Source organism: Abramis brama (genome assembly GCF_963993115.1).
Source record: "Abramis brama genome assembly, chromosome: 4".
Lineage (NCBI taxonomy): Eukaryota > Metazoa > Chordata > Actinopteri > Cypriniformes > Leuciscidae > Abramis > Abramis brama.
In genome coordinates, this window is record NC_139966.1 from 25,068,080 (window position 1) to 25,080,861 (window position 12,782).

The 12,782-nt window shown below is 37.4% G+C and overlaps 1 protein-coding gene across 1 annotated transcript; it reads left to right on the top strand.

Moving 5' to 3' along the window:
- Window positions 1-5,910: 5,910 nt before the first annotated feature.
- LOC311082113 (uncharacterized protein) lies at window positions 5,911-12,782 on the top strand (the record flags this gene model as incomplete). The annotated part of the gene is made up of 13 exons (XM_084112857.1): window positions 5,911-6,042; window positions 6,136-6,433; window positions 6,526-6,597; window positions 7,494-7,628; window positions 7,707-7,790; window positions 7,869-7,957; window positions 8,043-8,145; window positions 11,069-11,205; window positions 11,291-11,351; window positions 11,421-11,639; window positions 11,828-11,935; window positions 12,145-12,678; window positions 12,720-12,782. Exons 3-13 carry the CDS (start codon window positions 6,583-6,585, stop codon window positions 12,780-12,782), a joined length of 1,548 nt encoding a protein of 515 aa, XP_083968983.1. The 5' UTR covers window positions 5,911-6,042; window positions 6,136-6,433; window positions 6,526-6,582.

Below are 12,782 nucleotides of genomic sequence, written 5' to 3' on the forward strand. Positions count from 1 at the left end.
ATCTGTGCTCGGATTTAAAAAAAAGAAAGTTACGTTGAGATTAGGGCTGGGCGATATATCGATATAAAGAATATATATATATATATATATATATATATATATATATATATATATATATATTTTTTTTTTAAATGCGATATGGAATTAGACCATATCGCATATATCGATATAGTTCAAATTTGCGCTGTGATCCTTGCTCCAAGCAAGCTGACCCGGAGCTCTCTGCACTGCTCCCCGCGCCCCCGCCCCTCCTTTTCCACTTTGCGTGCGTGTTTAGAGCATGTTATGTTATAACATGAAATAAAGTCTTTCACCTCAGAAAAACGGACTTTCTTGTCCTGTCAGCCGTTATACTGTAGTCGTAGCGCACACTCAATTGCACGCGCAAATGCGGCGGCGCGCGCTGTGTATCGCCTCACTGTATATAAAGTGCAAAAGAAACTACGAGCATGCAACGCCGTTACGTTGTAAATTACACGAAATAAAAGTAATGCACGTATGATTTTCATTCTATTCACCAGGAGCAGTTTCCATGTTTCATTAACAGTTCTTGTTAGTATTGTGTATTCACCATGGTAACTGTCGTTTCCATATTAACCCCAAAATGCCACTATTTTTCTTTGTGTTATTTTTTATATTTTTAAATGACTGTGGTGGCTCATAGCAACATTTTATTAACAAAAACTAGTTTGGGACTGCTATTTAATACCTTTAGCATAGGCCTAATGTTTATTTATTAGTACTAGTCTTTACTATTAGTCATATTCTTACAATTTATGTTAAGGGGGACAGTACTTGTGTGTGTGTTAACAAATTTTGAAAAAAATAAAACATGAAAAATAAAAAATATTGGGATATATATGTCGTATATCGAAATTCAGCCTAAATATATCGGGATATGACTTTTGGTCCATATCACCCAGCCCTAGTTGAGATGAAAACTCTTGTTCATTACATTTTACTTCATAATTGCAACAGCATGTGTTGTATTCATTGTTGCAAAACTTGTTCTGTAGTTCGTTTGTTATCGTGATCAAAACCATTGATCTGAAGCTCAATGCTGATGCTGTCATGTAAATAGTTTTCTAATCAGCATTAAATATAACAATTTCTGATCAACCCATATCAATTGCATGCTTAAAATAACATACCGGTTAAAACCCCGCCCATTTTAAGACAACCCGACCCACTTCCGGGTTAAATCCCGCCCACTTCCGGGTTAGGCCCCGCCCAGTCCGAGTACAGATACAGATAATTCATATGGTTAACAGATACAGATACAGATAATGCTGTACTCGCTCATCCCTACTCTAGAGCCTTCCAGAGCTGAGATATGGAGATTCCACGAAGCATTTTTTTACACTGCAAAGCTCTTAAGCTGCAAAGCCCTTAAGGTGATGAAAAAGAAGAATGCAATAAATAGTGTTTGCATTAAAGAAGAATATGATTTACAAAACAAAAACACAACCAAGCCCCTTTAACCTTTCAATATTTTTTGTTTAATACTATGATTATAATTTTTATTGTTGTATTTGTATTTCTTTTATGCACCTGTTCTGTATATTCTAATGCAAAGATATAATGATATTGCCATGACGTTTGTACATTACAAAAAAAAAAAAAACTATTAGAGATAACGTTTTTTTATCATCTACAATATTTTTGCACACATCGAAAGGGCAATATATATGTCACGAACTGCTCCGAGACACAAGGGTAAGATCCAAATGCAGCTTTATTTGAGGGCAATCCAGAGGCGTAATCCAGTGTACAGGCAAAAGGTCAAAACACAGGTAGGCAGTCCAAACAAACCAACAAAGAAACAAACAAAACAGGCAGGGACCAGAGGCAAAAGAGTAATCCAGGGAACGGGGCAAGAAATCCAAATAAACCAAAAGACAAGAAACCAGGGAAAACGCTCGGAAATGCAGACTAACAGTACAACAAGACTTCGCGGTGAGTGAATTAATGAACATGGTATAAATAGACTGAGACTAACAGGATGATGGGACACAGGTGAATGCAATCAGTGATAATGAGGTACAGGTGAATGTGATGAGTGATCAGAGATGATGAGTCCGGGCAGTGAGTATGGGAATTGTAGTCTGAGAGTGAACGTGAGTGTCTGATGTGGAGTGCCCTCTGGTGGCTCTCAAGGGCACTCCAGCTGGTGACCGTTACAATATATATGTTACACAGGTTTTTAAAAACAATTTAATGCGACTCATCAATAAAATATTGTCATTTTTAAAGACACTTGGAAATGACCAATGAGAATGCCTCATCACTTTTTTTTTTTTAAATGCGGGACTATATATACAATTGTCATGTTTCACAGGTCCCTTTCGTCAGAAATTCTACCAAGTATCTCTGCGAAAATTACATCTTTTGGACATCTGAGCATCTCTCTGGACAGTTTCATCTCTGTGACCAAACATCTCTGGACAATTTCATCTCTGCGACCAATACATTTACCTTACTTAATTCAAAAATACAATTTAATTATCAATTTAACTTCACATTAATTATTGTTTTTTTCCCCTCTCATCATCCAACATCTCAGTAAGTATATCCATCACCCGGTGTATTTTAATAATGTTTAATTGTAGTTATATTTTAATATTAACGCAATTATCGGCCTGTAATAATTTTTACCGTTATAGATACTTAAAACTAAGTTCATAATTCTTGCATGAGCATGATTTTCTTTCGGAAAAACTATTTGCAATGTTATAGGCCTAATACAATTTGGACGAAAGTCTTTGTTGCCGAATGAAGAATTAAAAATTAAAGGCCTCAGCTCGTGTAACGTTAACGTTATAGGCACTTGCATAAATACATCAAAACGAGTTTGAGCACTTGCGCATAGTTGCATTGAATATATTAATATATATATATATATATATTAATAACTCGTGCTATCCAAGTTATTTTATTTTTTTCTGTCATCCTTTAGCTAGCGTTACATTGATCATGCTATTAAAGCAAATGGTTTTACAACATTCAAGCGCGAAAAGACACACACGTGTCCTGACAGACGCGCACCTATGGTGCGCACTGCGCAGCAGTTGGCAGTCGGCAGTCGGCAACGCAGGTCTTAAAGGGACAGCACCCAATATAGCTGTCTCACTCGAGGTCAATCAAATAACAATGGGAACAGAGAAAATTACTCACTGCTCCTAACTAAAGAACCTTTGTAGCTTTAATAAGGATTAATTTATATCTAATTTATAAATTATGCAGTGCAGAGTGTTTGATCGCTTTATTCAATTTCTTTGTTTTTCCCATATTTATCAAGACATCAGTAGCTGTATTAGTATCAGTGATACTGGCCTTCATTTATATAAAAAAATGTCATTAAACAAGTATTTAAAATATAATGTCTTTATTTAGTTATTTTATGTTGTTTCTACATTAATCTGGAGATTAAATGTGAAGTTATTAAATGATAAAATATAGTAAAAACGTATAGAAACTTGGGTAACACTGTATAATAACGTTCAGTTGTAAGTCATTAATAAGTGGTTAGTTAATGATGAACTAATCATTTACAAAACATTCATAAATTATTAGCAAGTGATATAATAACATTTTATGTATGTTTTGTAAATTTCGTTACAAGTCATTTACAAGTGATTAGTAAATGATTAACTAATTATTTATGAAACATGACTGCGTTCATAAATAATAAGTGATATGTTCATTATTTTATGTATGTTGTGTAGATTCAGTTATAAGCCATTTACAATTGATTAGTTAATGATTAACTAATCATTTACAAAACATGAATATGCGTTTCATAAATGTTCATTATGTTACATTTTTTGTATGTTTTGCTCACATCAGGTGAACAGTGGTTAAAGACTCCATATGTTTCAGAGAAGACAGCTGTCTATACCCTCACCAGTCAGCACTTACACTGCAGTACACACTACACTACACACTACACTACAGAAGACAGCTGTCTATACCCTCACCCTCACCAGTCAGCACTTACATTGCAGTTGCAGTACAGTACACACTACACTACACACTACACTACAGAAGACAGCTGTCTATACCCTCACCAGTCAACACTTACACTGCAGTACACACTAAAGTGTTCAACACCTGTTATAGATGTGTAAATGCATGAATAAATCATTTACAACACTTTATGCATCTCCTAATCTAAAGTGTAAACTATTCATCACTTGTAAATGTGTTACACTTACCTGTTACAAATGATCTGTATGTGTATTCAAGACATTTACAACACTTTCTGCACCCTCTAATTGCTACATACATACAAAAAAATAACATTATTTATTGAACATGTATGAAACGCATATTCATGTTTTGTAAATGATTAGTTAATCATTTACTAACCACTAATACTAAATGATTTACAACTGAATGTTATTATACAGTGTTACTGAAACTTGAGTGTTTATGATTGCGATCAATCGCACTTAATCAGAAAAAAAGTGTATTTAATCTAGATAATTTTTTGGATCGATTGACTGCACAATTAATACGTTTAATCAACTTAATATCATTAACTTTTGCTTTGCGTTAAAGTTATGTTACAGTTTGCGTTGCATGCTGAGGTGAAGGAGTACCTGGAGCGTGGAGTTTACCAAGGGAACGCCGACACCGGACAGAAGAGAATTGTCAGGCGTTCTGCAAAGAAGTTCATTGTGCAGGGGAAGTAGAAAAAATATCATTGCCTTTTAATGTGTTATGTATTCTGTAATTTACAGTATCCGCTACGTTTGCTTATGATAAAACAACTAATTTTATATAATATTTTCTTCAATAAATAACATGATTTAAATACGGTGTGTTGCGTTCCCTCACATTACCTCTTTATGTCTCTAACACACAGGTGGACATCTTTATTACAAGACTGCAGACGGATCAAACCGTCTAGTTGTCATGGATGAGCAACAGAAGGAACAAGTCCTTCGGGACTGTCATGACAGCCCAGCTACAGGTGGGCATCAGGGGATAACAAGGACATTTAATAAGATTGCAAGCGCATACTACTGGAAAGGCATCTTTCCGGACGTCATGAAGTGGGTAAGATAATTCGCATGTAGCCTCTTTAATAGTCGTGTCCTCAAGATCCTATGTTGAGTTTGCGACCCCTGATGTAGTTGTACAAAGTAATGTGTTTCTGTTGTTTGTGATGTTGCAAACACCTACAAATTTGTTTTTTAGATTGCCCAATGTCCACAGTGTCAGTGTAATGATACTATTAAAACAGTGGCTCCAGTGTTGCACCCTATCAAGGTCACTAAAGCCTGGACTGTAATAGGAATGGATTTGATGGGACCATTTCCAACCAGTCCTCAGGGGAACATTTATGTCCTCACAATGACTGACCTCTTCTCCAAATGGGTTTTCGCCAAATCCCTGAAGTGTAAGACCGCAGTTGAGGTGGCTACAGGGGTCTTACAAGCATTTAATGCATATGGAATAGTTGAAAGAATAATCACAGACCAGGGGAGGGAGTTTGTGAACCAGGTTATTATTATTTAGTTAAGAAGATTTTATTATTAAATTTTTTGGCTATATGTTATAAGAATCTACCATGTCTTGCATACCTTTTTGATAACAGCTAAATGAGGACATATTTAAGGAATTGGGTGTGAAGCAGTGTGTCACGTCAGCTTACCACCCTCAGTCAAATGGACAGGATGAGAGGACTAATCAGACCATAACGAGGGCATTGTCAAAGTACTGCAATGACATGCAGAATGACTGGGACGAAAAACTGGAGGATGTGGTGTATGCCATCAACACCTCAAAGCAGGTGATTGGAACTGCTTAAAAAAGAAATTATTATATGCAATTGATTATGTAAATGTAATTTGTTGAACCACTTTTTTTTAGGGCTCTACAAAGTATACACCATACTTTTTGATGTTTCACCGGCACCCAATCACGCCAGAGGTTCTAAACACAAAGGTAGTGTCTGAGACAGATTGCTTTGTAGCAGAGGATCCGAATATTGTAATGCCCACACGGATAGTAGAGGTGACAGCAGTACAGGAAAAGGTAATTGTCTGTAGCATGAACTATAATTAAGTAATAATTCACAGTATTTAAGGTATTCTATTAAGTCTGTTTATTATACATTACTTTCATAAGGTGCGGGATCACATTGAAAAAGCACAGGGGAAGCAAAAGGCGGAGTACGAGTCCCGGAAAAGAAAAAATGTGAAATCATTTCACATCCACGAAGGAGAGGAGGTACTCAAAGCAAACAAAAGAAAAGAGGGATGCAAAGGTGGACGTTTAGAGGGGAACTGGACAGGCCCTTTTGTAGTCAAAGACATTACCGGAAAAGGAGTTGCTACACTTGAAGACAAATCAGGCAACATTCTCTGCCAGAAAACCAATGTGTCCCAACTCAAACCATTCCTGCGGCGTGACATTAACCTGAATGGTGAGAAAGGCAGTACATTACAGAAGATGGTCCACTTTTTGAAGTAAATGTTTATGGCAAATTTAAAATATTACATATACAACCTTTTTCAGTGAATATTCATGATGACCATGATTCTTACTGCCTGAAGACAGACATGGCAGGAGGTGATGCATCACGCACAGGTATGCTTTATTTGATTTGCTTTTAAAAAAGTTGAATAAGTAACTTTGACAAAGATTTGTGACTGATCCAAACGTGTTTACAGAAATTGAAAAAAAAAATCAGTTTTCAGTGGATCCCTTTTACATCTTGGAGCTAGAAGAGGTAAGATGTCAAATAAATGGAAGTCTGTTATATAATATATAATATTATATATGTAAGACAATTACAAAGCATTTTTTTTCTAGGAAATGTATATGAGAATTTTGAGTGAGGAAACCGACAGAAAGCGTCCACTCATTCAGCTTCCGAGATACCAGGCCACAGTTGAAGATTTCGAGACACTATGTCCACAGAAGAAAATTTTCCCATGGCTGAATGACGACGTTAGAATTTTAATTTGATAACATTTTTGAGACATTTGTAATAGCTCTAATTAGTCCCGGTTTCCAGAAAACGTTCAAACAAAAAGCTGCAAAAAGGGCCAAATTTTATCCCAAAATTTCACTGTCTGCCCCAATGGAATAAATGCCTTGTGGAATCTCCATATCTCAGCTCTGGAAGGCTCTAGAGCCTCCAATCATGCACTCCTGTCTGGGCCTCAGCACCCTCTATCCGAATCCAGAGTTTCAAGAAGATCAGATAAACTTTATTTTTTGACCCAAAAAAAATGACAGGGCCTTATAGTTTTTTTGGGTCGAAAAATAAAGTTTCTCGGATATTCTCGAAACCGTGGATTCTGTTAGAGGGTGCTGAGACATAGACTTGAATGCATGATTGGAGAAATTTTGGGACTCAGGCGAGCCCTCCATATGCGTCCAATGGCAGCTTATTTGTATGGTCATTTGTACACGAACCTCCTATATGTACTACTTATATTATTCAACAACATTTTATTGAAATCTACTATTTCTTTTAGATTCTTGACACAAGGATTGCACAGCTCTGTAAAGCACATGGTGGAACTGCTTTACAGGTGCACACGTTCGTTCTCTGGTGGCGATCCTTCACTATCAAGAAACATGTGGATGACAGTCACATTTCTTGTCTGAGGGTAAATGAAAATCTATTAATTAAATTTCAGTGGCAGGGGACACATTTACTTACTTATTTACTTAAAAATATTTTAAAGGACCTTGATGAGAATGACACAGTCCTTATTCCAAGAATTGTCGGTGGACAGAGCCCCGAAAAGGGAAACCACTTCATTTTGTGGGTATGTGTGGATAAAAAAATACATTTTTACTCAACAGTTGTTACTCTGGTTAAAGCGGTTTCTGTTTATGTTGTAAAGGTCTTGGATGGTTTGCTGAATCGTATTCGAGTTTACGACGCCACTGGCAACTACAAGTCAATTTCTGCGATGGACCTGGCTATACTATGGTATTATGTGCCATATAAATGTTAAAATTGTGATCTTTATTTACTAATGTACATGTATTAATTTCTTTTTTCTTTTGTACAAAAGCAATGCCTTCCGAAATACTTGGGACTTGGGAAAATGGACTGTTGAGTACCCAGAACAGTGGAGGCTGGCTGATTCTAACAACTGTGGGGTTTTGGTTTGTACAGTAAGTTAAAAAATGTTTTTATTTATTTATTTATTTTATTTTTATCTACATTAGTTTAACCCTTGTGCATCGTTTAAATTTACAACCTTTCGTTATGTTTGTGGCTGAAAACAGCCACTACTTTAAACTGCTGTAAAAATGTATCAGATAAATATTTGTTTCAAATTTTTTTGCATAAATCTATTAATCAGCCTCAGTCCTGCTCAAAAATACTAAATGTTTAAAAAAAATTCAGGATTTTAACTCTTTAATTGCCAAATTCGTAAATGATGTCACTGATTTGGGAAAAAAAACACACAAAATGACTAATTTTCAATATAAAATGTGATTGTGGACTGGATTTTTTTTTACCTTTTATCACAGTCTTGGACATGTCAAAGATCAGAAACAACATTAGTTTTGATGCATTGTTAGTTTTTGTGCAGCATCAGATTTTAACTTTTTCTCCCTCATTTACTGTTTGTGGCTGTTTTTGCCCCATTGACTTCCATTATAACCACATTTTTTGATTGCAAAGCCATGACACCATATAATCATGCATTTTTGATTGTTGGTGGTTTTCCCTGTTGGGAAGAGGTAAAATTTGTAATTTTTACTGTTGATAACCAGGTGGAACCATTAACCCTTTAGATAGGCCTGTGCAAAAAAAAAGCTTAGTTTCTGGCTTTTACATGGAGTGTATATGGAGTATAATAGCATAATAAAGTGTGTGTGTGTGTGTGTGTGTGTGTGTGTGTGTGTACTCACCTTGATGCGTCTGAGAAAATCAAAATATGCACCTCAGCTCTCAGAACTACATGGAGTAAACAAAAACAAAGTAAGTGTATTTATGCATCTGCTGCCTTTTGATGGTGAGAAATGCAGACTAAACAAATACAAAGCAAGTGGATTTAAACACTTGCATGCAAGCCTGCTGGTCATTTGATGGTGAGAAGAGCAGCAAGCAACATGAGAAAGGGCTTGACTTGTAGTGAAGTTTCAGAGATGATTATGCAGCCTGACCCCTCCAGCGAGCTGCATGATGTATCGTCTTCCCCCTCTGACACCACAGACTCAGGAGAGTCAGATCCTGATTTGGATGTGGCACCCTCATCATCCTCTCTAGCTTCCACTGAAGGCGAGGAGGATTCGGAGGATCCTGGATCTGGGTGGATTGGGAGAAATGGCGAAGTGTGGTTTTCAGTCAACTCCCTTTCTTCAGCCTGTCAGAGGCGTGACTCCAGGGCCGACGCGCTATGCCATCGCAAGGATCTAGAACATGAATTCTGTGTTCAACGGATTCGTTTTTTTACTGAGGAGATGATTGACCTCATTGTCAGCATGACCAACCTCCATGGGCGCCGCACAATGAGAAACGGGGTGGACTCCACAGATCTCCGTGCCTACATGGGGGCTACTGATTTTGGCTGGCGTCTACAGGTCCAGAGGGGAGTCCACACGTTGCCTGTGGGATCATCGCCTTCCCCTCCTATTTTTACTCCGTAAAAGACAGATTGAACACAGAATCCATGTTCTGGACGCTTGCGATGGCATAGCACGTCGGCCCTGGAGTCACGGGAGTTGGCAGGCTGAAGAAAGGGAGTTGTCTCCGCGTTGGTGGAAAACCACACTTCGCCATTTCTCCCAATCCACCCAGATCCAGGATCCTCTGAATCCTCCTCGCCTTCAGTGGAAGCTAGAGAGGATGATGAGGGTGCCACATCCAAATCAGGATCTGACTCTCCTGAGTCTGTGGTGTCAGAGGGAGAAGACGATACATCGTGCAGCTCGCTGGAGGGGTCAGGCTGCATAATCATCTCTGAAACTTCACTACAAGTCAAGCCCTTTCTCATGTTGCTTGCTGCTCTTCTCACCATCAAATGACCAGTAGGCTTGCATGCAAGTGTTTAAATCCACTTGCTTTGTATTTGTTTAGTCTGCATTTCTCACCATCAAAAGGCAGCAGATGCATAAATACACTTACTTTGTTTTTGTTTACTCCATGTAGTTCTGAGAGCTGAGGTGCATATTTTGATTTTCTCAGACGCATCAAGGTGAGTACACACACACACACACACACACACACACACACACACACACTTTATTATGCTATTATACTCCATATACACTTCATATAACTCCATGTAAAAGCCAGAAACTAAGCTTTTTTTTGCACAGGCCTATCTAAAGGGTTAATGGTGCCACCTGGTTATCAACAGTAAAAATTACAAATTGTACCTCTTCCCAACAGGGAAAACCACCAACAATCAAAAATGCATAATTATATGGTGTCATGACTTTGCAATCAAAAAATGTGGTTATAATGGAAGTCAATGGGGCAAAAACAGCCACGAACAGTAAATGAGGGAGAAAAAGTTAAAATCTGATGCTGCACAAAAACTAACAATGCATCAAAACTAATGTTGTTTCTGATCTTTGACATGTCCAAGACTGTGATAAAAGGTTAAAAAAAATCCAGTCCACAATCACATTTTATATTGAAAATTAGTCATTTTGTGTGTGTTTTTTCCCAAATCAGTGACATCATTTACGAATTTGGCAATTAAAGAGTTAAAATCCTGATTTTTTTTTACACATTTAGTATTTTTGAGCAGGACGGAGGTTGATTAATAGATTTATGCAAAAAAAAATTAAAAAAATATTTATCTGATATATTTTTACAGCAGTTTAAAGTAGTGGCTGTTTTCAGCCACAAACATAACGAAAGGGTAGTAAATTTGCCCACAGTGTACTGTTGAGTTTTTGAAAAATTTCAAAGCATTTTCCCAAAATATGTGTCAAAATAAGATTTGTCACCAAAAATCATTCCATTTGCTGAAACACAGAGAAAGTTATGGCCAAATTTAGACTAGAAAATACCCCATAGTGGATGAAAACATCCCCAACAGCACATAAGGGTTAACAACTGTTTTTATTGCATTAGATGGCAGAAATGGAGGTGAGGGACAAATGGGCCTCTATGAAAAACGAGGTGATACAGGGAGAAGATCTTTGGCATCTGAGAAGATATCACGCATCATCACTGGCAGCATATGCTGTTCAGCATATGACATATAAAAGGTATGTGTAAAATTAGTGTCCTCATTCATATAAATCAACTTAAAAGTTTAATAAATCAAGTAAATCGATGAATTTTTAAATTTAGGACAGTCGAGGAGGTGAAAAAAAAAGGAATTTGTTCTCTTGTCAGTGATGCTGAAATTCAGGTACATATAAGACTTTACAAAATTTAAAATGGCTAGATACTGTTTGCTATACGCAATATTTTTTTTCAGGAGTTGTTTCAAGGAATTGTGAAAGGCTCGGTGAAACCCACGTGGAACAAATGGTGGCAAATGAAGACTGGGAAAATGGCAAAACCTAAGAGCTTTCATCCAGCCTTGTCAGCACATGCTGAGGAACTTTTAGGACACATTGACAACATTGTGTTTGAGCAAAAGAAGGACAAAAAGCTTGAACATATCGACCTTGTAATGTGTGAATTGATTCCTGAGGTAAGCATTTTATGGGATCGTGTTGGTACAAATAAGTACTCTAATTTTTTATTTCACCAAAAAATTCTCTCACCCTGGTATCATTTGATAATATGTTGGGAGAAACTGATGGCTGATTTTTATGTTTTGGTTAACTAACTCATTAAACTAACATTAAGTAATTACTTTTTTTATCTTTTGTTGTACAGATCAGCCTTATAATACTGAGACGAACGGAAGGTTTCAGTCACTTTTGGGCTGATATATCTTATCTTGTGGAGTGTGTCATTAAAATGGCCTTTTATACCATGGACTGGGTGAATACTCGATTCTGATTGGCTGCAGGGTGTCCGTTAAAAAGTGATAATGTACACCTAGGATGACAGTTCTAAATGATTGCGCTAGCTCAAACACTAAATGGTAACCATGACAACGGAGACTTAACATTATTTCAGTTGACTCATCGCAACAGCAAAACAGACAAAACATGAGTGATTTTATCATTTCTTTTAATATATATGGTGAGTTTGACAACTTTGAAGACTGGGATGTAGCACAAGAAAAAGAGAGAATAGAATATGAAAAGAAAAAGGAGAAGCGACACAAGGAGGTGACACCGGAAGAATTGAACGAATTAGAGGATGACAAGGACGAGATGAACACAAAGAAAATCACGAAATGGGCAGTTAAAACGTTAAGAGACTTTCTGGCTGACAAAAACATGGACATCAACTTCAAAAGCTACACTGCCGCTACTCTCAACGACGTTTTGCGACTGTTTTATGCGTCTGTCCAGTCGACCAAAGAAGGAGGAGAATACAGTGTTGCCAGTTTGAGGAGTCTGAGAGCCGGTATTAACCGCCATTTAAGTGATGTCAACATCATTAGTGACACTGTGTTCAAGACCAGTAATGCGGTTTTTAAGGCGATACTGAAGCGTTATAGAAAGAGTGGGAAGGACACCAGCTTCCACCATCCTCGCATCACTGAGTCGGATCTTCAGACAATCAGATGTTCATCTGCGCTGTCTCCCGATACGCCCCTCGGCCTCGTCAGAAAGGTGTGGTTTGACATCCAGCTGTGTTTTGCTCGGTGTGGCAGGGAGGGGAGCCGAGAGCTGACCATGACATCTTTCGTAATCCAAAGAGACGAGCATGGCGTTGA